The following is a 26622-nucleotide window of genomic DNA, read 5'->3' as shown; positions in this document are numbered from 1 at the left end:
TGCTTATAAATCAGTAAAATATTTTCTTATCCTCCTGATAATTTAAGTCAAATTCAGAATAAAATCATCTACAGCAAACGACCCTAAATAAGATTAAAATTTTAATAAAAAAAGAATTAAATTACTCGCCAAATTTTTTGTTTTTTTTAAGATGTTTTCCAAAACCTTTTGTTACTCTCAAGTCCCATAAAGGAAACCTTTTGTAAAACATCTAAAACGTGATTACTGATTTGAATGATAGAATAATCAGTGTAAAGAACTACTACCAATTTTCTAACTGCGTAATATAAACTTGGAAAAGCTAACTATATACTGTAAATCGGAACACACAAAAGGAAAAAATTGGTTGATAAGTTAAAGACAGAGTAGCTGCAAACACAAGGAAACAAATGATAAAAATGAAGCATGTAGAATTTCTTTATACGCAAATAAACACTACACTGTTTTTTCAAGAATCATTCATCAGACACAACTATGTTTAGCTCCAGAAACATCCAACAAGAACATCACCATTGATTCTACCAATTCTCCAAACTCATTATTGCTGAGCACACTGTACTCTCTGAGCACCACCAGGCATATCATCATCCTCATCATATGCTTCCTGCTGAGCTTGTTGCCTCCTCCTTTGCTCTTCTTCAATGTTAACATCATGAAGTGTTGTCTCCTCACATTCATCAAGCTCCATGTCTGTCAACTGTGATGCAGGCCTTGCTGGAAGAATAGTTTCCAAAGCCTTAACCTGTTCAAGAGTCAAAGACTCAGGGAACTCTACAGTGAAGTGAATGTAAAGCTTGCCCTTCATGAATGGCCTTTGGTACATTGGCATTCCTTCATCATTGATTGCCTTGTATGAATCTACATAACAAATAAAATGTTAAGTTTCAATACCACAGGGAAACAAAATTTTGGTTACAATGCAGTAATCCAGATGTGAATAATTTACATACCAGGCTTGACAACTTCTCCAGGGTTTGATTTAATCAATAGTTGCCGGCTATCCAAATGAGTGAGGGCGAACTGGAAACCGCATAAAGCTTCTGTGAGCGACAATGTGTGCTCTACAAAAAGATCTTCGCCCTTTCGCTTGAACTTAGGATGTTCCTTCTGTTGAAGTACAAAAACAATATCTCCAGTGATTGTATCCGGCTGCAAAAAGACATGAAAACCTAAAATCAGTATCTAGATTAAGTAATCCAACTTAAAATCAAAACATATGATGATCCCCCACGTACAGCTTCATCAGCTTCACCAGGGAATGTAATCTTCTGACTATTCTGCATTCCCTTCTCCACATGAACTTCAAGGACTTTCTTCTGTTGAACAACCTTGTCTCCCTTGCACTGTGGGCATCGATCTTTGTCATTGATTGTCTCTCCAGTACCCTTACATTCATTGCAAGGATGTTGCATTTGCTGAATCATATTAGCACCCAAATGCCTCATAGAAACCTTCATACCAGAACCTTGACAACCAGCACAAGTCATCGAAGCCCCAGATTTCGACCCTTTCCTATAATCAAACCAAACAACAATAATAAGTAATCAAAATCATTAAAAATAGGAATCACAAACATCCAAATAGACCTTCAATAATACACACCCATTGCACTTTGAGCACAAGACATTCCGTGAAAGAGAAAGCTTCTTAGATGTCCCAAGGTAAAGATCCTCCAAAGAAACCTTCAAAGGGTGAACAACATCTTCACCACGTCTCTGCCTCCTTCCTCTGCTACCACCACCTGTTCACAAATACAATAATTTATTTTAACCCAAAAACTAAAAAATTAAAATTTACGTACAATTATTTCTTCAGAATAAAGTCATAAACCATTAACCCTAATCACTAAACTAATAGTATTAGCCTCTATCCAATTTAGTCTTAAAGTATGTAAAATTCATCAACTTAATCTCTAAAGTATATGAAATTCACCTAATTAATTTAACAAAAAACAATACCTGGAAATCCACCACCACCAAAGAAGGATGAAAAGATATCAAACGGGTCATGGCCACCGCCGCCACCACCCATTCCTTCCTTAAGAGCATCTTCACCATACTGATCATATATCTCACGCTTCTCAGGATCACTCAAAACCTCATAAGCTTGAGCAAGCTCTTTGAACTACAACAAAATCAAACACACCATCAACCCCTAGTTCAATTAACTAACTAATCAAAACAAAAATCAAATTTTTTTAAACAAATTAACACAACCCTAAATCAATCACACTAACCTAAAATTAACCAATCCCAATTCAAACCACAACAATTATTAAATCCAATCATCAATTAATCAAATCCAATAATCGAAATCAAATTATACCTTTTCAGGATCTCCACCCTTATCAGGATGATTCTTGATAGCAGCTTTTTTGTAAGCTTTCTTCAAATCATCAGGAGAAGCGCTTTTGGAAACGCCAAGAATTTCATAGTACTTAGTGTTATCACTTTTCTTAGGTGCTCTTCCAAACATCTTGAAAATTCAACAAATTCACAATCGAATCGATTTGAAATCGTTGAAACCTAACCCTAATTATGAAGATTGGGAATTTCTTGTGTTGGTAGATCTCAACAACAGAATGTGAAGTTGAATGAAGTACGCTATGCCAGAAGAAGTACTATATATTGTGTTTATATAGAGATGGTGGATTTGACGTACGGTTAGGATTTAAGATTTGGTTTTTTTTTTAGGTTATTGGAAAGATCTAGAATATTTTTGAAGCCAAGTACTTGTGAGAATATGTGAACCGTTCGATTCGATCTGCACTTCAAGTGGATCGAGAATTTCTTCTGGATCCTTCTTTGATGAAAATCTTTTTATTGATGAAAATCTTTTTATTGTTTTATTTTATAATCTTTTTAGGATGATTATCTAATCTTTTTTATTGTTTTATTTTATAATCTTTTTAGGATGATTTTCTAATTTTTATTTTGTAACCAAAATTTTTTATGATCTTTTTAGGATGATTCTCTAATCTTTTTTATTTATTTGAAAATATTTCAAATAAATAAATTCGTTCCCACCTTTTGGGTCTATCATTGACTTCTTTAGTTTTCTTATGTTCATATTCCATTCTGGTTGCTACCAACCGTGTGCGATAAATCTTTAGTAAATAAATCCTATTTTTTTTTAATTTTTTTTTACAAGAAATCCTAAATTTATTTTATCAATTGAATCTCTTAACTATTATTTTATGCTGCATAAAATATTATGAATTGTCTGTGAGCATAACTCTGGGTTCGAACCCGAGTTCAACACCACCGTCTGGTTTTACGGATCTTGTTAGATCTAGCAAAGGCTTCAAGTTCAAACAACCAACAGTCCTGTATAATGCATCACGACACCGTTGGTGGACTAATTTTGTCGGACTCTCCCAAGCCTGTCACTCCTAATATGTTGGACGATTCACCACCACCTTCTGGTGTTACCAATATAAGAAGATCCTCAAGGTTGATGCAATCTGCCAACCCTATCACTAAGAAGATGGCAGAGGCGGCTTCAAACAACCAACGACCCAGTAAACGGGCTAAAAAGAGTGAGAAGAAATATGAGGATAGAAAGAGTGAGAAGAAATATGAGGAGAAAAGACATTTTTCTTGTAGGAATCCAAAAAACATTGGTCGATTGAGTGTCTATATCAAATTTGACTGTGACAAATTAACTCTAGAGGATGCTCATGTTATTAACGGTTGTGCTACCTTGGCCATTCAGGATTATGCTATACAAAATTCAGAAAACTGGCGCATCTGGCACCTACTCAAAATTGTTGAGGTGGCTAGGGTTAAAGTTTTTGGATTCAGGTACTACATTACGTTTGAAGCCAAAAATGGTCATGGTGTGCACCATACTTTTCAAGCAGATGTGTGGGATGTTAGACTTGGCAGACGTACCAATGGTTTCAGAACTTTAAAACATCGCAATAACAAATGGTACTCTAGTAATTTATGGATTCCACTGACAAGGTCCACATCCTATGTTTAGCCATCCACTCCTGATGTTCAAGCATACCTCGAGGCTCTAGGACAGGAGTGGTTTTAGATCCAAATCTTCCCAAGCCCCAACACAACCTACTCTCCCCTCCGGAGACAATGGGCGAGGATTGCAGGAATACCAAACAACTTTAGCTCTTTTCAAAGAGCTTTTATTTTCATTTTTATTTTTCAAATAGCTTCTAAGACCTGAAAAAGCCAGGTCAAACAGACCCTAAATGAAATTGTAACCTCAAAAAAAGAAGAGTTAAATGAAATACTCTATCAAATAAAAATAAAAAAAGAGTTAAATGAAATAATTAATAAATATGATCAAAGTAAAATATGATCAAAGTAAAAGAAATAATTAATAAATATGAGTAAAAAAAATACGATCAAAGTAATATATGTAACTTGTTAAAATATTTATGTTAAACACAAAATTCAATTTTGCAAAATAGAAAATATTAGAAATAAATATGGAAACGATAAGTGACATGAAAAATCTCAATACACAAATATCAAATCGATGGTTTGTAAGGTATTTCATATGTGCAATTTAATTGGTAGTTGTTAGGAACATTGATTTACAGACGTAAGTTTGAATTTCATCTTTTTCTCTTATGCATATTGCAATTGTGTTAGTCTTGTTATTAGACTACGTACCCGACAGTGTCAGGTGTAATAAAAAAAAATACCAATGTTTTAAGAACCGGACCGGAAGTCGAACCGGTTTAACGTCGGGTTCACGGTTCAATTGGTTCAATCGGTTCAATCGTTATTGAACCGTTTGAACCGGATAATAAATAATAAATAAATAGTAAATATTTTAATAGATATAGTCTTAAGAATTTCTTTTAATGTGTCAAAAAATAAAGCCCTTTCAAAAATCATCCCTTTCAAAAGTCAATTGTTACAAGGCCCATGACTAAAAAAAAAGCTCAATATTGTAGATAACCCTAATTTGTCAGTAACAAGAAACAACATACACTATCACTTGCTTTGACAACAACTATAGCGCCTCCACCTCTTTCTTTTCTCCTGTTTCTTCACTCATTCTTCTTTATCAATGAGAAAGGGTTGCTTCTTCAAAAAAAAAAACAATGAGAAAGGGCACCAATATATATTTATGCATTCATCATCCTCTTTTGTGTGTTTAGTTTTTTCATCTCTGTTTCACCAATTACTCCTAACTAGTTATGTTTCAAAGATTCATGACATTTTTCACTTAATAGATTTTGATTTCTAATGATGGAAGTTGTTATTGACTTGTGAAATGAGTCTCTAGTATTTTCTTCTCCACACCTTTACCTTGAATATTTGATACCATTTTCGATTTTCATCTTCTTCTTCCTTTCTTCATCCGGATCTCGCAAAAAAAAAAAAAACAATTTTTTTTTCAATATCTGAGAGAACCGGCCGGTTTTTTCGGCTTCCCGGTTCGCCGGTTTTCCCGGTTCACAGCGGTTCGCACCGGTTCAAGGCGGTTTTTAACCGGTTTTACTGACTAACAGTTCTGACCCTCATTCCGGACCGGTGCTGTGTCCGGTTCACGACCGAACCGGCCGGTCCGGTTCTTAAAACATTGAAAAATACTATAAGGTGTATAAAAATTGCCAATTCAAGCTATTATTAAGATGTTTTATTTATTTATTTATTTACAATGACTGAGGATCGAACTCAGGACATATAGCGTACTACCCAAACCCCTCGCCACTAGACCAAACTTAGTAGCTTGCTATTATCAAGATGTTATTAGATATGATAATAAAACTCGTATATACGGGTACCCGTCAAAACTCAACTTGACTTTGATGGGAATAAAAACCCGAGTTGATAGAGTTTTTTAAGTTCAGTTTTTTTCGATTTTAAAAGACCGAGCGAGGTGGGGGGTGTAGGGACACTGATATCCACCTGAACGTGGTTGAGCATGAGGTCGGGGTTCTATTTGTACCCCCCGTTTGGGATTGGAACATGCATGCTACACGAACTTTATAGCGCTTAAAGATGAACTTCTCTTTTGTTGGAAAATGAACATATATAGTTGTGTTCATTCATTTAATGTGTGGAAGTTAGAACATTGTGATAATCTGAGGGGAAATAAAATGGGATGAATACATGGGCCTTGTAGGACTTGGAATTGATAGAACACTCTAAGTGACTAATAGGGGTGTGCCCCAAGAAAGGGTACCCTAGTTTGTAAACAGGAAACTCTGCACACTATGTCGATGTGTTATTTGTTTGGTTCATATTGAGCTGAAAATCGAACTCATGACATATAATTTACTATCTAAACCCCTCACCACTATATCAAAGCTAGTGGCTTGAAATTAACTTAAGTTTTTAGTTAATTAAGCTGGTCAAATGAGTCATTAAGCGCTTACTCATCCCCAGCTGCTGCACCCTGATTCCTTTCCGTTTGTAAACGGATTTTCCAATTAATTCACACACAATGCATGTCCCCCTACTTAATTCTCACATAATGCATATGTTCCTTACGTTACTTTTCGGCAAGTTTAGTTTTGCTTGTGTGCTAACTATACAATCACGTCTTGCTTTATCAATCAATTAGTAGAACAAGAACATACCATCCAATTTGTCAGTTTGTAGAACACAAAGAAAAAAAACAATATATTCTTTATTTTCCTTGCTATTTTCTTCACCCAAAAATTTCTCTTTTCCTTGTGTTTCATTGGTTTGAAAACTAATATTGTTGTATCATTTGAATTGATATTGTAGTATCAATTTTCGAATTGTATTGTTGTAGTATAATTCAAGAAGATGTTCCTTCTCCGATCGTTACAGTGCAGTAATCAATCCGTACATTTGAAATTGGGCTGTTTCATCCTAGGGACGGCGCGATTGATTGCATGCTTTGCACAATTTGAGCAGTACCACAAAACGTCTTAAAGAGAGCGACCTAGTACGCAACTCAGCAAATGAAGAGTGAGTTTGTTATTTTTTAAGGATTTGAGTTGTTGTGCGTATGTGGCAGAGTTTTGAGGTGTACTTGAAAGATTACACCTGTTTCTTACATTTTAAATGTTTTAAGTCGGTTCTTTACATTTGTTTGTCAATTAGCCTAGTGACTTATACTATTAAAGTAAATAAATAGTGTGTCTGAGATTAAAACCTCGACTCTTGTATATAAAACATGTTGTTCTTAATAATTGTGTTAAGCTTAGGTGAACTAGTTATGAGACGTTACTGATTGACATTGAGTGGTATCCATATATATGACTAGCAGAGATAAGAGATTCACAAACATGTACATACACTTATATAATTAAATTTTCCAAAAATGCCACTCAATATTCAGTTTAATAAAACAAAATATAAAACTGATTGTCAATGTTCAATCTCATTCTTCTCTTGTGTTGTGCCAGATTTATGCTATAGATTGAGACGTATTATGCAAATTTTGATGACAATGGCCATACAAATTTGATACACATGATTCTTCTTCTACGTACCTCACAAAAAGTACACGATGCTGCACGTACCATTAAATTATGAGGATTTTTGGTAATTTTCAAACAACATTTTGAGGATTTCTGGTAATTTTCTACATTAATTTTGGCTTACTTTATTTGAACTGGTTTGAAATATTCTATTGCATATTAAGAATTATCAACTGGAACTGTTGCCTTAAACATTTTTCTTCTATTTCATTGAGACTTTAGGATAGATTTGGTAGGTGTATGACTGTGTGAGTATGAATGACACTATTTAGTTATTTTTCCTTCTTGCTAGTCTAGTTGCAATATTTTCTATTTCTAAAGTTACCAATTTTCTATATACTGATGCTAAAGTAATACTGATATAAACTATATGCCACCGCCGACGATCGGAGCTCTGCAGTGCATCGGAGCTCTACTATGGACCGCCTCCGGTGTTGTTCGTTGAGCACTACTTCTCTTTTAATTATTTATTTATTAAAATTATTTTACGGTTTTAATTTTTAAAAATAAGTTAGGGAGGTGTAGAAAAAATGTTTTGGGCTCATTAAAAAACTGTTTGGGCTTAGTGAAAAAAAATCTTTTGGGTTGATTTTACAACAATTCAATCATGAAGGATACTCTCCCCCCACACCCTCAACACTTTTTTATCCCTTGAAATAACTTTTTTGTCCTTGCGAAAAAGTTCGAAGTGTATTTTCCGTACTTTTTTTGCCATTAAAAATAATATTTAAATTATGAATAGTTTGAAAAATATGTTTCGAACATTTTTTGCAAGGATAAAGAAGTAATTTTTGAGGGCATAAAAGAGTGTTGTGAGAGTTGACTGAAATGGTAATGGTGTAATAAGTTAGAAGCGTAAAGACCTATTTATCACCTAAAAAATTTAAATACCTTAACTATTACTAAAAATTTTAAAAGAGTTAAATACCCCTAGGTATATTTCGTCTAAAATATGCATACTCAACATGATTGAACATTGAATCATGATTACTTGCACTTTACTTTTCTCGCAGCGATGAAAAAAAGTTGTTAATTTAAAATTGAACGGTCTAGATCACACAGTTAAATTTTACTCCTACATTAAAATAATCTTAACAGTTGATTTAAATCAAATGACAGATAGTTGTAACTACGTCACACAGTTACAACAACAAATCTAATTCCTTGAACATTAGATACACCTCTTCCATGATCCTATCCTACATATATAATTAAACATGTAAATGCTCTGAAAACACATATTATGTGAATATGTGTACCAAAGAATTCACCAATTAAAAAAACCGTTAATAATTAACATCTTAATTAAAACTTAATTTCATGTTTATTTTAAGAAAATACCATCGCGTTACCTAAAAAAAAATATCATGGCATCTTAAATTCAAATCATGTGTCATAAAAGAAAAAATTTAAATCAATCAATCGTTAGTTGGTTCAGTGGTAATTGATGTTGAACTTGGTAGGGAGGATCACGATCAATAGAGGCTGAAACCACTTGATGTCAGAACTGATCCTGGACCAGATTAAACATGTGATGAAATAAAAATAAAAATTCAAATGATAATTCCGTTTTTACCTGTTTTCTTTTCCTTTTTAGGTACTCAAGTAGTTACACACACCACCAAAAAAGTACTCAAAGTAGTAGTTAGTTATTTTCAATTTAACGTAAAAGAAAAACAAGCAGTTAGTTTTCAAAAACCATTTTACAATAAAAAATAAAAATTAGTTAGATTCAATCAAAAACTAAAACAAAACAAAAAAAAACTCAATAAACAAAAAAAAAGAAACCTTGACGGTGCGGTAACAACAACATAGTAGTTATAGTTATTAGTTACCTTCATCAACCTCAAACCTAACATAACCTTAACATCATCAACAAAAACCCCCAATCTCAATCTCAATCTCAATCTCAATCATTCACTTCCATAATCATTTTCTCACTCCATCACAACACAACAATCTCGTTTCTTTCTCACTGTCTAAACCCCAAACCAAAAACAAAACCAAAACTCAAGAATCATTCAAAATTCCAGACCATAACAATAACAACCATTCTCATTGTTCTTCATATTCTGATTTTTCAAGACTCATACACTACTCATTGAAAACACATCTAAAAAATTCAATGTTCTCAACCCCATTTATTCTCACTTTCTCTCTCCTCCTCTCTCTCCCAATCATTTTCTTTCTCGCTCCTCGCATCCTCCCACCACACCCTAACCCTATCCCAATCTCACCTTCCGATGAACTCGATGACATCAACCTTTTCAACACCGCAATCTCTCATTCCTCATCATCATCACCCCCTAATTCCATTTCACACCCCTCCAAATTCTTTCACCTCTCTTCCAAAAACCCTAACCTCAAAATCGCTTTTCTTTTCCTAACTAACACAGATCTCCATTTTACCCCTCTCTGGAATCTCTTCTTCCAAACAACACCTAAAAAACTCTTCAACATTTACGTTCATTCAGACCCACGCGCCAACATAACGCGCGTTAACAACCCTCTGTTTAAATTCATTTCCTCCAAAAACACCTATCGTGCTTCCCCAACTCTCATCTCCGCCACGCGCCGTTTACTCGCTACCGCCATCCTCGACGATCCTTCCAATGCTTATTTCATCGTTCTTTCGCAATACTGTATACCTCTTCACTCTTTTAATTACATTTACCGATCACTTTTTCTTTCTCCGACGTTCGATTTAACCGACACCGAATCCACGAAATTCGGTGTTCGGTTAAAATATAAATCGTTTGTTGAAATTATTTCCAATGGTCCCAAACTATGGAAACGTTATATCGCTAGAGGACGTTATGCGATGATGCCGGAAGTTCCGTTTGAGAAATTTCGAGTTGGATCGCAGTTTTTTACCCTAACAAGAAAACATGCTTTGGTTGTTGTTAAAGATAGAACGTTATGGAGGAAATTCAAGGTTCCTTGTTATTATGATGATGAGTGTTACCCCGAGGAACATTATTTTTCGACGTTGTTGTCAATGAATGATCCTGATGGTGTTACTAGCTATACTCTTACCAATGTTAATTGGACTGGAACTGTTAATGGTCATCCTCATACTTATCGACCGGAGGAAGTTTCGTCCGAGTTGATTCTTCGGTTGAGGAAATCCAATCATTCCGAGTCTTATTTGTTTGCCAGGAAATTTGTTCCTGATTGTTTGGAACCTTTGATGAACTTAGCTAAATCAGTCATTTTCAAGGACTGAATAATTTGGGGGAATTTCAAGATCTTGAAATGGTATGTTGTTAATTAATTTGTTAGATTTTTCAGTGATTTTTGCTGTTATTGGATGCAAGTAGTCGTAGGGAAAGCTTACAACTTTATTTGACGTCATTCTGAATTTGATGCTTGTGTTGTATCTGTGTTGAAAATATTCCTTGATATTTTTAGGGTTTTGGTCATTTAGTTACTTTTTGCTAGTTGGAATTAAAGCCAATTTGAGATTTTGACATTTGAGGTTTAGGATTGTGGAGGGACTTGTAGTTGCTTATTATGGTGTGGGGTGTGTGTGTAAAGTGCATTTTATGCTTACTTAGGTATGGGTTTTGTTGCTGTTTATATTTGCGGTGTTCGTGTTTTGTGCCGGGAAAATGGTTTAGATTGTTTGTTTCCACGACAGAATTGCCGTTAGGCACGCGTCTACTTGAATCTAGGATTGTTAGCTTCATAAATTCACGGTGGAATTGGCGTATAGACGGGTGTTTACCATTCAAAAAGCTAAACCAAACATGCCAATTGTGTTGAATAGACACGCGTCTACTAGAATCTATGATTTGTAGCTTCACAAATTCACGGTGGAAATGGTGTATAGACGCGCGCTTACGATTCCAAAAGAGATACCAAAAACGCCAATTCTGTGCTGAATGTCAAATGAACGGTGCTAGCTGTTAAGCAGTTTATCTTCTTTTTGGTGAAAGTTAAAGCACTAGATGCTATAACTAAGGTTGGTCCAATTGTTAAAACCTCATTACAAATCCTGATGTTGATGTTACAAACCTCATTAACGGTAATTTGCAACAACCTCTGGTAGCGCTTTTTGAGGTGTGAGGCATGTCCTGTTCTTGGTGAGCTTTTGGGACCAACGCGCTTAAATTCTTGGATACTAAAAAGAAAAAAACTAGATTTTGTTTCCATTAGTTTCTTAATCAGATTCTGCAGTTGAGATAACTTTTCATCTAACTTTTATTCTATTCTTGCAGATGGAAATGGTTGGCGAAGATATTTGTGGCGCGATGATATTTGCTTGATGTTGCTGTGCATATAGCTTGACGGGGTATATAGTTTGAAGAAGCAGTGTAAGGCTCACAACCTATATATACTTAATTGGAACTCTCTGATGGAGAAACTGGATAATTCGTCAATGATGAATCAGAAATCATAATAAGAGAGATAGTTTTGATAATATACCTGCTTGAGCTAAAAAGAGAGGCAGGTGCTCTTCTAGTCAAGTGTATCTATTCAGTTGGTTAAGTAATCTCAATAGAAGATTGTTTAGGTAGTTTTGTCTTGTGTTGAATTTTTGTACATATGAAGTGTGTAAACATATTTTGTAAGAATCTCCAAAAGAGTACTTGTGTTGGGTAAAAAAACATGAGGTGTTGCCTGAACATGAGGCAAAAGTGATGATATAGAAAAACTGCCCAAATCTGGCCATTTGCTTGTGTATTCTGCAATTGATTCTTTCTCCAACTGTGATATATTTTTCCTTTACTGGTTCCTAATTCTATTGGCCCCCCTTCTCTTTCTCCTTTTGATTTTGTTCTTTTTGGGTCTTTCTCATGTGATCTCTTTGTTTAGTGGGAATTGGAAAGTACTATCTGATAGTGGCTTTAATTTCATTTTGAATGTTCAGTAGTATCAGATTCCTTTCCTTTGTAGCAAAGCAATATATGTATTATTCATAGTAGCAGCATACTTATTTTGAGTACATACTGGTGAATTGTAATTAGCTGTGTCAACTGGGCTGTGTTCATACTTCATTGTATATTTTGGAATGAGTTTGAATCTATATATTATGTGTACATCATCTTATGTTTTGTTTAAAGATACATGTAGTGAAAAATAGAAAGATATGTGAACTGAATGAAAAAGCAAATATGAGATAGTATAAGGGTAGCAAATTAATTAATTTTAATTTTTTCATAAAAAATGATTATTGAAGCAATGTATGTATGTCAAGGATAAGATTAGTTACCGTGCATGTGGCTACAAAATTTGAAACTGTCGGTGATCTCAACAAGAGTCTGGGACCCGCAGTACGGCGGGTTACTGTCATGTGTTCATTCTGCTCTGCTGTGTTAAGGACAAAGAAAGTCGTCCACTTTGCTTCACAGGCGGGGACCACACAGGCCAGCACCAACACGTTGCTTTCAGATAAGTTTTTCTACAACGGTAGCGGAAAAATAAAACGGGAAAGTCGTAGGGCGTGCGAGAAATTGATAGGTGACAAACTTAAATCTATTAAGTAATGAAACATTGTATTAACTGCTCTTCTTTTTCTGCATTGCATTGCATTGCCTCTGAATCCTTTCATTTTTTCGACATCTTTTAGTAGTATAAATTCTATCTGAAGATATCTTTTAGTATTGTGAAATTTCATTGAAATTTTACATGTGTGAGCAATATAGGAGACGAGCAACCACCGTAGAACATTCGAGGATTAAGAATGAATCACATTGATTAGGGCTCTTAAGGCACCACAATTATGTAATTTTTCAGCAAAGTGGTTAGATTAGATAAGATTAGACCAGCAATTGGGTGGATTGTAGTTTTCTACAAAACTGAAACCCTACCTGTTAATAATGTCAAATTAGAAATAACTCGTATAATAAATGGTCAAAATTTATTTCCTAAGGTGAAAAATGATGCTAGTCTACATTGGACCACCTAAATGCAGACTTCAACAACCTATATTCTGTTGATGTTTCTTCTTCAAAACTTCTAATTAATTTGATTTAACTTAAAGTTTGAATTTTGAAAAAACACTCAACATTTGTTCAAAAATAAATAAATAAATAAAATACTCAACATAACATTTCACAACTATTGTAGAGAATGCTGGTTTTATAAATGCAAAAAACAAAAAATTGGTTCTAGCATATCAAACATTTTTACAACCTTTTTACCAGTTGAATCATACTGACAGGACAACACTAATTTTTTTTAAGAGAATAATATAAAAAGTAGGTTTGGCAAGTTGCCTAAAAAAAAAAGTTGCCTATAATTTACCACCAAATTTTGGCATTCATCTCAAGTTGCAGTTTTAATTAAAATTTGTCCATTAGTCTCTATCGTTTGTGTTTTGAAAAATGATTGTAGCTGCCTAGTTGCTGTGAATGTTGTAGGCACAGCCGGATAGCACAAGAAACGCGATGAACTACTAGTTTTATAAGAACAGTTTTCTTTCAAAACCTATTTTTTTGAGTGAATCACTAATTTAGTCTATAAAATTATAAGTATAATGTAGTAGATGAAAAAACAACCAAGATGATTGAATATGCTATCTCAGTTAATTTGGTTCTTAAAATTAATGAAATTTCAAAAGAATGCAGAAAACTATTTATACCATATCCAAATTCAAGGGCAAAAACAAACATAACTTGTTTCAAACGGTCTCTTGGACGCCCCTAGACCCTCAATATAATCAGATTTTCTGGCACAATGGCGCCGGCAATCATATTGCAACACTTAATTGTGGTATGTAGCTTAAAACCTAAGATATCAGTTGAACAAAATTTTCAGGCAGCATTTCCTTGTGTATTGTTTGTTTGGATTGGTCTTGTGAGTTGTGACTGCATTGCACTCATTTACCATAAACAAAAAGCCTTTAAAAAATGCCAAGAAATTTTCCAACCACTATGAATTGTAATAAAATGAATACAGTAACTATTTATCTCTCCGCATGCAAAATACAGTGCGGAGTTAGAAATAAAGAGAATGCATTTCACATTGCTATACGAGTTGATGACAAAATATTGCAGCATCTGTAACTTTATCGTTCCATCTTCTATAGGACTTCGTCGTGTCTTCTCGTTAAATGCATTAATAGCATGAACCAAGGTTGGGTAGGCCAAAATAGAGTGACCTCTCGTTAAATGCATTAATAGCATAATGAAGTTGAAACTGACCAAACTGTGATTTAAATCGAAGTCCATATCCCAATCCAATACCAGATCCTGGTTTGCCGTGCCTTAAGGCTGGATTTCCTGAATTTTCAAGAGATTAAAAGCATGAGAGTACATTTGAAATGGTTCTGGAATAAACACTTAACAAATACTACCTCTGTTCCTTTTTATAAGAGAAAAGTCATTTTTATATTCATTGAATAATTAATGTATCTGATTTATAATGTGTAACGAGCAAGAACGTGTGGACAAACACGAACATGTAATAACATAGTAATAGAAAACAGAAGCAGTGAAAAGAAACTGTCAATATAACAAACTAAAGTTCAGTGAAATATACCAAGCCAATGTAGGATCATATGTTGCAATCAAGCATATGCTTTTGTATATCCACTCCATTTACAATGTTTGCATAGTAGTATGAAAACAAAAAGAACGTTTCTTAGCAAGTACTATGTGACAGTCCTCAAATGAACGTTTCTTAGCATAGAAAACCATAATTTAAACATGCATAAGCAGAAGTTGTCGCGATGACTTTAGATTCACGGATCAAAATTTGATTACTTGACTTATGCTTGCAGTGTTTTTGTTAACATGGTATTCTAAACACAAAACAATCCCTCTCTACTCCAATCAACCCTTTTCACTTGGTTTACTGAATATTACTATCTTCTTTAAAGGTTAATGTTCTAGACAGAAAAATATATTTCTTTACAGATTATATGAGACTGAAAACAATAGGCTACAAAGAGAAGTTCACTGTGACATCGTCTTTGGTGCTCAATTTAGATTTACCAAGCAGTGAATAAGAAAAAAACTGAAGAAACTTGCCTAACTGAACAAATAATTTATTTAGAGGTATCAATAAGTTTAGGCAGTTTAAGTCTCCTTAGCAGAACCAAAAACTAAGGGTCTGTTTGGGAGGGGGATTTAGGAAGGTTATGGAGGGGCTAGATCTATATTTTTTTTTAATATATAATAGAGCTAAAATTCCTCTCCCAAACAGACCCTAACATATTTAATAGAGCTAAAAATTGTTGGATGAAAATGTTAGAACTTAGCAAGATATTAAACAAAAAGAACATTTTAAATAAATAAAGAGAATGAAGAAAACATGCAAGTAATTTGAGTAAAATGATAGTACTCACCAGGTACAAGACAACCAGACCGCAAGTCTGTTCCACAATCCATGAAAGCCACACCTTCCAACATATTATTCTATAGTAAAGAAGACACCAGTTAATTTAGCACAACCGTTTTGATTTATAAATGTAATGAAGTTAAAAAGATAAATGCACATGTGTTTAACTATGGTGGTCTGCTTTCATTTTCCGAGGCTCGCAAGATTTTTTTATAGCTTTTAAATCGGCGATACATAGGGAGAAACATGAACATTTTAATATAAATGATAACCTTAAAATTCATAAATTATCAAGAAGGATACAGCACTTAACAATAGGACTTGGATTTTAAAGCTAGCAATCCTATGAGCAAAGCACAAACTAGAGATTAGAGACGATGGTGAGTATACTTCATGTAACATAACATGTACAGAACATTCATCAAAATTAATATTATACGATTGTTGTTTATAAAACTATCACATACCAAAGGGAGACTCAGTTCGCTATTAGCCACCAGACATGATCTCCCAGATCCGACTGCTCCTTCACCATACCCTCGGACACTCCCAATCCCGCCAATGGAAAATGCTTGATAAGGAGCCATGTCCCCGACAATTGAACCACCGGAAAGTCTGTCAGAAGAAAAGGTATAATCACAGAGTTAAATGTTTGTCGGACCACAATAAGAGGAAATTAAAATAGGGTAACTAAGCACTAATGTTTGGACTAGTGAAGTAGTGAAGTATGTGTCATTATAGGGGTGCTCGCGGTTCGGTTTGGATCGGTTTTGAGCCAAAAACTCATCCGATCCAAAAATAAATTTATTTGCGGTTTGGTTCGGTTTTGGATGACAAATAAAAAAAATCCGATCCAATCCGATCCAATATTATGCGGTTTAATTTGGATCGGTTTTTGGATATCCAAATTATAAATTATAATTTTTTTAATAAATATAAATATTATAAAAAACGCTACAAAATAATAGTTTGACATTTTTTACAAAATAAATATTAAGTTTGATGTAAAATATAACATATAATATATTGAAAATTAATATTTTGGAATGACAATTACCAATTATATTCGAAACATACAAAAAGTCAAAAAAAAAAATAGATTAAATTAAACTAACATATAGTATTAACAAAATTTAAAATAGATTAAATTAAACTAACCTATAGTATTAACAAAATTTAAAATGAAAAAAGTTAATGCAATATATATATTTATACTAATAAAAAGATAAATAAATATTAAAATATATGTATGCGGTTTGGTTTGGTTTGGATCGGTTTTAAGAAATCAATCCGAAATCCGATCCGATCCAGCGGTTTTCACAAAAGAACATCCAAACACATCCAAAAAACTTCGGTTTTTTGCGATTTTCGGTTTTTTTGGATCGGTTTTCGGTTTTTATTTGGATTGGTTTGGATTTGAGCACCCCTATGTGTCAATATATACCTGAACCTAAGCACTAATGCTTTCTAATTTAATTCCTAGCATCACATTGTTGTTTCTCTAATAGCAATTAGTATTTATTCTTTCATGTCTCTAAAGTCTAAACTATGTCAAATAGAAAAACACTATGTACTTGAAATGTCAGAAACTACCAACCTTGTCAAGAGAAGTGCCGGTCCAAGTTTAATTCCTTTCGAAGCAACAAACTTAAATCGGTTGAAAATTATCCACTTAGAAAGAACTGGAATACCTTGTTCTATTTGAAGATTAAACTGAAAAGGCAACGCATTCAGTCAGTAGAATCGATGCACGATTATTTCTTTTGCGATAAATTCACATACACAACTAATTGTTTCATAACCATATAAATAGGAACTAGCTAGGAAGCAAACTGGAAATAAGAGTATAATTCATTACATGAAAAAAGCTATGATCGTTTTCCTTTGTGTATCGAGACTCTTGCTTTAAAACTACCATACTGTCATGTGGACTGCCACTGCAATAAGCAATGTACATCACATTATCAAAATCAGTTCGACATTTCGAAAACTGGAATACAAAAATCCTTGATTACCTGCAAGTCAAAGGAAAGCCGTCACAATCCCTACTTATATTGCGACCATCATCGTTCAATGGACGAACATGCTGCATGACGGTTTAACAGGTTAGATTCTACTTATGTAAATCAAAGAAACATGTGCAAACTGGCTGCGATATTATGTCAGATTCATGAAAAGACAGTCTGAACCTCAAATTTTATGCTAGTTGTGCTGCTCCACTTTGAACTCGCAGGTTCATTCAGGTCCATCCCAACTGATAATCTAGATAAATTTACACCTCCACTTCCTGACTGGGAGAAATTTTTTATAGGTATACCATGGATTCCAATCTCTGGCGAAAGAGAATGCTGCAAAGCAAAAAACAATGGCCGCAGGTAGAAGTTAATTGCTTTCGCGACAAAATTTCACCCAAATTTGTGTGTTTCACATATTAAAATGATTTAAAATAATATTGATTGAATTCCTCTAATTTTACAAAGAAAAATCTGTTGAAACAAAAGTTTATTGCACGACATTGCCTAGCATAATCTCTCACACCATATACCATAAAATAAACAAAACCAACCTGCACTACAAAAGACTGATGAGCAAGACATTCTTCCCGTGGCCTTCTAAAAGCGACTAAGACATTCGAATCATACAAACCCTTGTCACATGAAACATGAAGCTTCTCACTCCCACCAAATAAGTTCGGATGTTTTATGCAGAGACTAATCATGAAAACAAATAAAAGTTTAATAGAGTTATTCATTTAAACGACTATCGGAAAACCAATATCAGCAACCTATGTGGTACTAAAACTACAGATTGAATGTGTATCCAGTGTCCAACACCGACACCAATATCAACACGACACATGCTGTTATATACTTGTATTCAATGGAAAATGCCAAACAGTGTCCCCGAGGTAATAGTTAAAGAAACAAAAATGGTACTATATCATCTTGAAAGTAGTGTGATCAATGCCTTGAAATTTTAAAAAAGAATCTTTTCTACTTGAAACTTTTGCTTTTATTTATATTTTTGTATCTAAATCCATTGCCTCGGGGGCACTGTTTAACATGACCCATATTCAATTACTCTATTTTCTCAAATTATTACTTGTGTCGACATGTCAATATGTCTTCACAGCTCTCAACAACACACAAGACAGTTATTTAAATTTTGTCATGCAAATTCAGCCAATGCTTTACAATTACATGTGTAAAATGACAACCCAAATTGGGTTTCACAAGACTCGAGAGATTAGTCTCTGCAGTTGTATATAGAGGATATCCGGTTTAAGGCAACAAAAAACTACAACCCAAATGAATCAAATTGGAAATCTTACCTCCCAATTAAAAGTGAAAGAGGATTGCCAGCATTCCTATTAAAGAAAAAAATGCAAAATAATAATCCATGATTATATATTCATTAGCATTGATAAAATAAAATAAAAAATTAACCCTTCTTTGGAAAAAAAGAAAAAAAAGAATTGAGCTCAAACCTGAAGGTATTATGCATCAAAGAAGCACAAAGATTGTGAGTAAAATCAACATTAACATCAATCTTTGCTGAAAAACAAAAACAGTCAAAAGTAAAAACAGTGTCATCATCATGCAAAAAAGAAAAACGAAAAGATTATTATTATGAAATCAAATTCTTCTAAGTTCTAACCTTTGCCAGCATGGATGCTCCTTTGAGCTCCCATCCAATTAAAAACGCATCAACCATTAAATAAAAAAAATCACAAAATTTGAAGCAACGTAAGATAGATTATATAGTGTGTATGTTTGGAGACAATGTTGTGTTTGTGTTTGTTTCGTAACGTTAGGGAAAACGAAAATTCTATAATTGTGTTCGTGTTTATTCGGTTCTTAGCTTTCAACTTCTGTTATCCCTTTTGCTTCTTCGCACTCCACACACATCGCATTGCACGTGATGTCATAACTGCTGGTTATTGGGCCTTATTGGTTTTATGATGTTAGCCCAAATCATATCATTGAATTTGGACTCTCCTTGAATTTGGTCCTTATTTAGAGATTTACTTTTCGTGCCCCCTGAATCTCACACGCACACCATACTTAGAATTAGAATGCTAGCGTGAATTGCAAAAATTGGGGGAAAATAGTTCGCTTTCTAGGATGCAAACTATAAAATGAGTTCCTTTCTAGGATACACACCTTATAAAAATCAATTTTTTTCCCTCTTCATCCTTCTCTCATCTCCCATGAAAATAATTATGATTGAAACATATACAAGTAAAAGTGTGAACCCTTCATTCACCACAAAAAAAATATTTCGAATGGAACACTGTATGAGCGAATATGAGCGAATGACTAAAAAATATAGAAAGATTTCATTTTATAGAATTATACAGTGTGTGTCTCTAATTGATCGAACTGTTATAACCGCTTTAATGATCACTTAAAATATGGTATTAATTGGGTGCCAAATTTTTATAATATTCAATAGTTAAAGTGAAAACTGATCACACTTTAAATAGGAAAATGTGTTTTGGTTCAAACTTTAAGTAACGAGTGAGAATATTTTTAACTCAAATTCAACATCTGTGTCCGCTGGATGAAAAAATAGTTCACTTCCTATAATGCAAAATACAAACTAAGTTCGCTTTTTACAACTTGGAGATGTTCTCAGTTCTCACATTAACGCACCAGCAGCCGTTAGGAAAATGTGCATAATGCTCAACCTCGCCGCCGCCACTTAGCCGCACGCATCACCACTGGTATGTTCTGTCGTCTCTTCAAAAACTCATTCTCCAAAACCAAAAACATTCACTACAACAAAAAATTCACCTTTTCTTCTTCCACTGCTCTTTCACTTTCTACCTCACAAACCCATTTCACAAAACCTTCAAATTTCTCATCTTCTGATCCTAACACCTCCAAAATCCTCGAAAGACTTTACCTTTATAGAAACAACCCTACACTTGCACACTCTTACTTCACTCAACTCAACCAACATAAACAACATGGTTTCTGTTACAATATTCAAACTTATGTAGCAATCATTAAGATAATGTGTTATTGGAATTGGATTAGAAAGTTAGATTCTTTGTTTATTGATATTATTGCTCATTCTAAACAAGACCCATCATTTAAAATCAATGACTTGTTTGATTCATTGTTTGATGATGTTGTTGATGTTAATCAAAATCATTACTTGCTTAGAGCTTTTAATGGCTTTGTTAAAGCTTGTGTTAGTCGTAACATGTTTGATGAAGCTATTGATTTCTTGTCTAGGAGGAGTTTGATTTTGCCAAATGTACTTTCTTTTAATTTTCTTATCAACCGGTTGGTTATACATGATAGAATCGATACGGCGTTGTTTTTATTCGACCAATACAAGAGTTTTGGATTGATTTTCAACCGTTATACATATGCCATTGTCATCAAGGCGCGATGTAAGAAGGGTGATTTGGAACAAGCATTTTGTGTGTTTGACGAAATGAAGGAAGTTGGGGTGGATCCTGATTCGTATTGCTATGCCGCTTTGATTGAGGGGCTGTGCAACAATAACAGGTCTGATCTTGGATATGGCGTGCTTCAAGATTGTAGAACAAGGAGTGTTCCCCTAGATGTTTATGCCTACACCGTGGTTATTCGTGGATTTTGTAATGAAATGGAATTAGATAAAGCTGAGAGCGTGTTTTCGGAGATGGAAAAGCTAGGTCTTGTTCCTGATGTGTATATTTATTGTGCATTGGTCCATGGTTATTGTAAGAGCCGTAATTTGGATAAAGCTTTATCCATACATGATAGCATGCTTTCAAGGGGTATAGAGACAAATTGTGTCATTGTAAGTTGCATCCTCCATTGCTTGGATGAGATGGGAAGGGCTTCGGAAGTGGTAGCTACGTTTGAAAAAATCAAGGAATCAGGCTTGTATCTTGACGGGGTAGCTTATAATATTGTATTTTATTCTTTGTGTAAATTGGGTAAGCTGGATGAAGCAGTAGGTATGCTGGAGGAGTTGAAATCTATGCACATCAATTTAGATATCATACACTACACAACCCTTATTAATGGTTACTGTCTTAAAGAGAAACTCGATGCAGCCTATAGTATATTCAAAGAAATGGAGGAACAAGGATTTAAACCTGATGTTGTTACTTATAATGTACTAGCCATTGGTATGTCTAGAAATCATCGTTATTGTGAGACAATTGACCTTTTGAGTTATATGGATAGTCAAGCTGTGAAGCCGAACTCTACTACACATAAGATTATCATTGAAGGTTTGTGTTCACTGGGCAAGGTTGAAGAAGCCGAGGCACATTTTAATGGTTTGAAAGATAAAAGTGTTGAAATCTATTCCGCCATGGTTAATAGTTATTGTAAGATGAATTGTTTGCGAGAGGCCTATGATCTCTTTCAGGATATGAAGACAAGAGGGATTAAACCTGATGTCTTTGCATACAAAGTTATTCTTGAGGGTTTATTGAACGGAAGGCAGGAGAAGATTGCTCTGGACTTGTATAATGAAATGTCTTTGAAGGGAATGACACCAGGTGCAACATTAAATCGTCGTATTCAAAAAGCTATAATGATGCAATTTCATCAGTAGCCAGTCAGTTTTACTGCTAGTGCTTGGATTTGTCCCATATTTGAAAGTCTATCAGGTTGGTACCTAAAGGTGAAGCATAATCACACCATGTGTTTTTGACTATTCTTCTTAGACTTACAACTGAACTTGTTTAGTTTTTTAAAATTGCGAAAAAATAATGATTATATGACGTGCACTGTGTTGGCCTTGAAGTTTGGAATGTGAGTTGAGATGATTAATTAGTTTTGCCATGACTGAACAGGCACTGCTGCTGAGGGATTCTAGGATACAATTTCCATTGCATGACAGCCTCAATTGTATAAACAAGAAAGCTTCTTCAAATCACAGAGCATCCTTGGAACACGATGTAAGCTATATCTCTGGATTTTTAGATTCTTAACTTCAATGATTCATTTGAAGAATTTTGATGAATTTTGCATAGACCGAGATAACTCAGAAAGAGTTAAATTTCCTTCTTGGTACTCTCATTTTCACCCCAGCAAAACTAGCTATGAAAATTGACTTTATTTTTACAATTTTAAGGCATAACTTAAGTACTACCACAATTTAAAAGGAGTGAAAGCCAGCAGTGGTTAGGTAGGTCTAGCAGAAAATATTAGTTTCCCACAACGTGACAAACCACTGTTCGAATTCCCTCTTGGGATAAGCAACTACTTTAGTGGCCAACAACTTCTTCAGCAAGATTGATTTCGGTAGGAAGAGGCATATGGTTCGACTCAAAAAATGAAAATTAAAACTTTGGAAGTAGCCTAGAAGAGGCCTTAATAAGGGATTAACTACTTGGAATTTATTGTATCATGTGTTTCACTGAATCAATTTGTCATACTCTAACATAATAAAAAGTCTGAAAATTCTTTATTGTGGGATCAGAGAGGCAATTCCTTAAAGGCTTAAACAACCTATATCAATCATGTAAACTTTTAGAAGCATCTTAAGTAAAATCACAATGGACAAAAACAGATAACGGTTAAGAAACCATATTCTGTCATTTTGGGAGATGCATGCATATTCTGTATTTTATCATTTCCATGTGAACACATGGGAAGAAACATGCTGGGCTTTGATTCTGAAAAGATAACTCTAGATGCTGTCGGTTGTTATTTTCCTGTACCATGATCACGGCATAGTATTTTACTGATTCCCGGAATCGTATATTGATGTGCAGGTTGAGCAACTACAATTATGCCTACAGCAGGAGATATCCATGCATATCTTGCTTGAGAGAGCAATGGGCCGAGCCTCGAGTACTTTATCACCTGGACACAGAAACTTTGCTTCTCAGGTAATTTGACATTTGCTGTTCAGGTAATCGCCAATGAGCATGTGCTCTGTTCACATTTGAAGTTGTTATGATGGAGTAGACATGATGAGACATAACTATTTCTTGGGCACTCGCCTTAAAAACGCATAAGCTTTCAGTTTAATCTAGTTCTTCATTGATAAACTGGACTCAAGAATGAATTAGACATTCACAACTAGGTTGTTAGGAGTTAGGATAGGACCAAAGGAACTAATTCAAATGTAAAGGGTGGTACCTTTATGGAAACAACCCTTCACTTGCTCTCTCGTACTTCAGTCAACTCAACCAACATGGTTTCATACACAACATTCAAACCTATGCTTCTTTCATTAGAATACTATGTTACTGGAATTTGAATAGAAGTTTGGATTCACTTTTTTGCGATATAATTACTCGTTTCGAACAAAACCCATTATTTGAAATTCATGAAGTGACATTCTAGATAATATTCTTAACTCTAGATAATATTCTTTAGTATTTTATATTTAATCACATAAGTATTTAGAATATGAAGACCTATTATTAGAGTTAACATTATTTGATTGACATTACATATTAGTTACACACTTACACAACATTTTTCTTCATAAATGAGCTAACTTTTTTTTGGGGAGCACCTGTGACCATCATTGTGGGATCACAGGTGACATAAATCAATGGATGAAATGCCACAATTATTACCACTGATGGGAAAACATTAAGCTTTTACATTATCATATAACATAATTAGTGAAAGCATGACAACTTTGGATCCCATTGATGTGTTAACATAACAAATGTTTCACATATAGGTTCAGAATTTCTCTTTGACTAGAATAGCATAGCATGGCTATTTTGGATGGAGCAGTACAAATTGTAGAGCCGAGCCCTCACCTTTTTGTATAGCAGACCTGTTACAAGTATATATCAATGTAGAAATAGATTTGTCACAAGCAACTTAGAAATCAATTTATTATAGTTAACTAGTTTAATATACCAGGGCAATGATGAAGGAAAATGGAAGTCAATTCATTTTGGCATGTTGAAAAAGTGGAGCTGGTATAACCGAGTCAGCGAAAATGCTCATGAGATATCTAGCCTTCACGAGGGGTAGATCAACTTGTTTTGGAGGTAAGCTTGAACCCTTTTCTTTTAGCTATTTCTGCTCCTTCACTCAAGATGATTCTTGTGTTGCTTTTTGGTAGGATCCATAAGGAGAGAAATGGCACAGGCAAGAGTTATGTGCAAAGCAGACTTCTGAGATAATGCATCTCAATCACTTAGTAAGTTTATGTTTGTTTCATAACAATAATCTCCGACCACTTTATCATCATCATCTATTGTGACTTATTGTAACTATCATATTTGTAGTTGCAACAGTACAAGCATGAGAGAGATTTATGTGTTGTAATAATTTTCCAAATTTATATATAGTGTTATTTTCTATGCTTTTTGAGTTTTTTCACTATATTTTCGTGATGCGATTGTGTTTTTTTTTTTCTACTATGTTGCTTTTTTCCAACAATTGGTATTAGAATCGAGACCATTGAGAGATTGGACACCACATCTCTATCTAAAATCTTAATATGATGAGTATGTGGGTCTTCTTGTATATATCCAACATTACTACTTGGTACTCACACTTAAACTCGACAATCTTCTCTTCAAGTGCGAGTCTCTCACATTTTATACTTGTGTGGCCGTTATAATTAACACAACACACACTTCATGACTCCACTTCTACAAAGATTTTGATACAAAGGATCCAAACATTAGGATCTACTTCCGCTCCCTACCAACTCGAACATGCTCGAGTACTACTTGGAGGAAGCAACAACGAAACAATGATCCATAATCACAAAAAATAAGAACACTGCATCTTCATCCAAAGCTTTACGACATTGGATATCTCTTGTATATACAAACATTAAACTCATTTTTGGTCGATGTATTAATCATTTATTGATTTTGTGCATAAAAAAAATATAATGACATGAAAATGATATATTTACTTAGTATTTATTTATTTTCCAATTAAAATAGAAATGAAAAAAATAAATAATATAAGTTGATAAAATTAAACTATAATAAGCTTGTGAGAAAATGACAGTTATGAAATGAGTTTTTTTATTTTATTTTTTATCATATGAACTTAGATGCTATTGTTTGATCAAATGAACTTATATGATATAAGTTTGTTTATTACAATTGTCAAACAAGTTCATCATAGTTTTTTTTTTTGGGTACATAAGTTCATTATAGTTTTAAACAATCAAAACTTATTCTGAGTTTTCAGACTTCGGCCCTCTTTTATTTTAAAAAGAAAATCATGCTTTTTTAATTACATTAGTTTTGAGTCTATCAATTTATACATATACATATTACATAAACCTCTCACTACCAACTTATCCATATTATATAAAGCTCTAACTACTATATCAAATCTAATGACGTAAAGAAAATCATTCTGACCTAAAAACATATAATATACTTTTCAATTACATTAATATTTTATTCTTTCCTTTTCAAAAATTGTACAATATTATATTTTTCTAACAAAAATTATATAATATTATTCTTTACATGTTGCGTTCAAATAATGATAGAGTAGTGATGATTGATAAAATCTAAAGGATTAAAATAAAAGATTTTGAAGATAATAAGATACCATGTTGATCTGGCATGTAATTGGTCCTCGTGGACTTGTCTATGAGATTCCACTGCCCTTAGAATTATATAATAGTCTAACAGATTGAGAACAGAAAGAATGGTATATAAGTCATAGTTCAACTTAAAATAATCTTGTTTATATAAACAATAAGTTTGTTAAATTTTGTTGAGCTCGATGGAATCAAGTTGGTTGAGAATATATATGTAAAATGGGTATTCGGTTGCGCAGGGACTAATACTCGAACCTTTTAAAACTTAAATGAATGATAAATTCTTCCAAAAGAGTTTTAATATTGTTGAATGTTCAAAGTTAAGATCGAACTCAGTACTTTGATTAAGTTAGAAGAGACAACGACATCTAATCTAAGTGCTCTTTAGTTAAACATTT

General features: G+C 33.8%; 4 protein-coding genes across 10 annotated transcripts; 2 read left to right on the top strand and 2 right to left on the bottom strand.

The window, feature by feature from the left end:
• Positions 1-322: 322 nt before the first annotated feature.
• Positions 323-2654, bottom strand: LOC123897316 (dnaJ protein homolog 2). Its single transcript, XM_045947907.1, has 6 exons — positions 2326-2654; positions 1959-2124; positions 1603-1741; positions 1236-1512; positions 951-1149; positions 323-858 (listed from the first exon to the last, which is right to left on the bottom strand). The coding sequence occupies exons 1-6, from the start codon at positions 2473-2475 to the stop codon at positions 539-541; spliced, it is 1251 nt and encodes a 416-aa protein (XP_045803863.1). The 5' UTR covers positions 2476-2654; the 3' UTR covers positions 323-538.
• A 6637-nt stretch (positions 2655-9291) lies between these two features.
• LOC123898796 (glycosyltransferase BC10-like) lies at positions 9292-12463 on the top strand. Its single transcript, XM_045949812.1, has 2 exons — positions 9292-10690; positions 11653-12463. Exon 1 carries the CDS (start codon positions 9558-9560, stop codon positions 10656-10658), a length of 1101 nt encoding a protein of 366 aa, XP_045805768.1. The 5' UTR covers positions 9292-9557; the 3' UTR covers positions 10659-10690; positions 11653-12463.
• A 1815-nt stretch (positions 12464-14278) lies between these two features.
• On the bottom strand, positions 14279-19621 carry LOC123898880 (outer envelope protein 39, chloroplastic-like). Of its 3 annotated transcripts, XM_045949908.1 has the most exons (12): positions 19376-19621; positions 19206-19272; positions 19050-19085; positions 18285-18429; positions 17908-18066; positions 17734-17804; positions 17577-17655; positions 17316-17431; positions 16186-16333; positions 15726-15795; positions 14918-14970; positions 14568-14658 (listed from the first exon to the last, which is right to left on the bottom strand). In XM_045949908.1, exons 1-11 carry the CDS (start codon positions 19407-19409, stop codon positions 14933-14935), a joined length of 963 nt encoding a protein of 320 aa, XP_045805864.1. In that variant the 5' UTR covers positions 19410-19621; the 3' UTR covers positions 14568-14658; positions 14918-14932. The 3 variants fall into 3 exon arrangements, with proteins under 3 accessions (XP_045805863.1, XP_045805864.1, XP_045805865.1); XM_045949907.1 differs by lacking the exon at positions 14918-14970 and having other exon boundaries at positions 14279-14658; XM_045949909.1 differs by lacking the exon at positions 14568-14658 and having other exon boundaries at positions 14931-14956.
• Positions 19622-20335: 714 nt separating this feature from the next.
• Positions 20336-25010, top strand: LOC123899928 (putative pentatricopeptide repeat-containing protein At1g13800). Of its 5 annotated transcripts, none has more exons than XM_045951197.1 (6): positions 20336-20444; positions 20962-22340; positions 22527-22631; positions 23451-23567; positions 24565-24695; positions 24770-25010. In XM_045951197.1, exon 2 carries the CDS (start codon positions 21167-21169, stop codon positions 22283-22285), a length of 1119 nt encoding a protein of 372 aa, XP_045807153.1. In that variant the 5' UTR covers positions 20336-20444; positions 20962-21166; the 3' UTR covers positions 22286-22340; positions 22527-22631; positions 23451-23567; positions 24565-24695; positions 24770-25010. The 5 variants fall into 5 exon arrangements, with proteins under 5 accessions (XP_045807153.1, XP_045807152.1, XP_045807148.1 ...); XM_045951192.1 differs by adding an exon at positions 24377-24484 and having other exon boundaries at positions 20358-22340; XM_045951196.1 differs by having other exon boundaries at positions 20336-22340.
• The last annotated feature ends 1612 nt before the right edge of the window (positions 25011-26622 follow it).

Source organism: Trifolium pratense, linkage group LG7, assembly GCF_020283565.1.
Source record: "Trifolium pratense cultivar HEN17-A07 linkage group LG7, ARS_RC_1.1, whole genome shotgun sequence".
Classification (NCBI taxonomy): Eukaryota; Viridiplantae; Streptophyta; class Magnoliopsida; order Fabales; family Fabaceae; genus Trifolium; species Trifolium pratense.
This window is presented reverse-complemented; position numbering and strand designations above follow the sequence as displayed.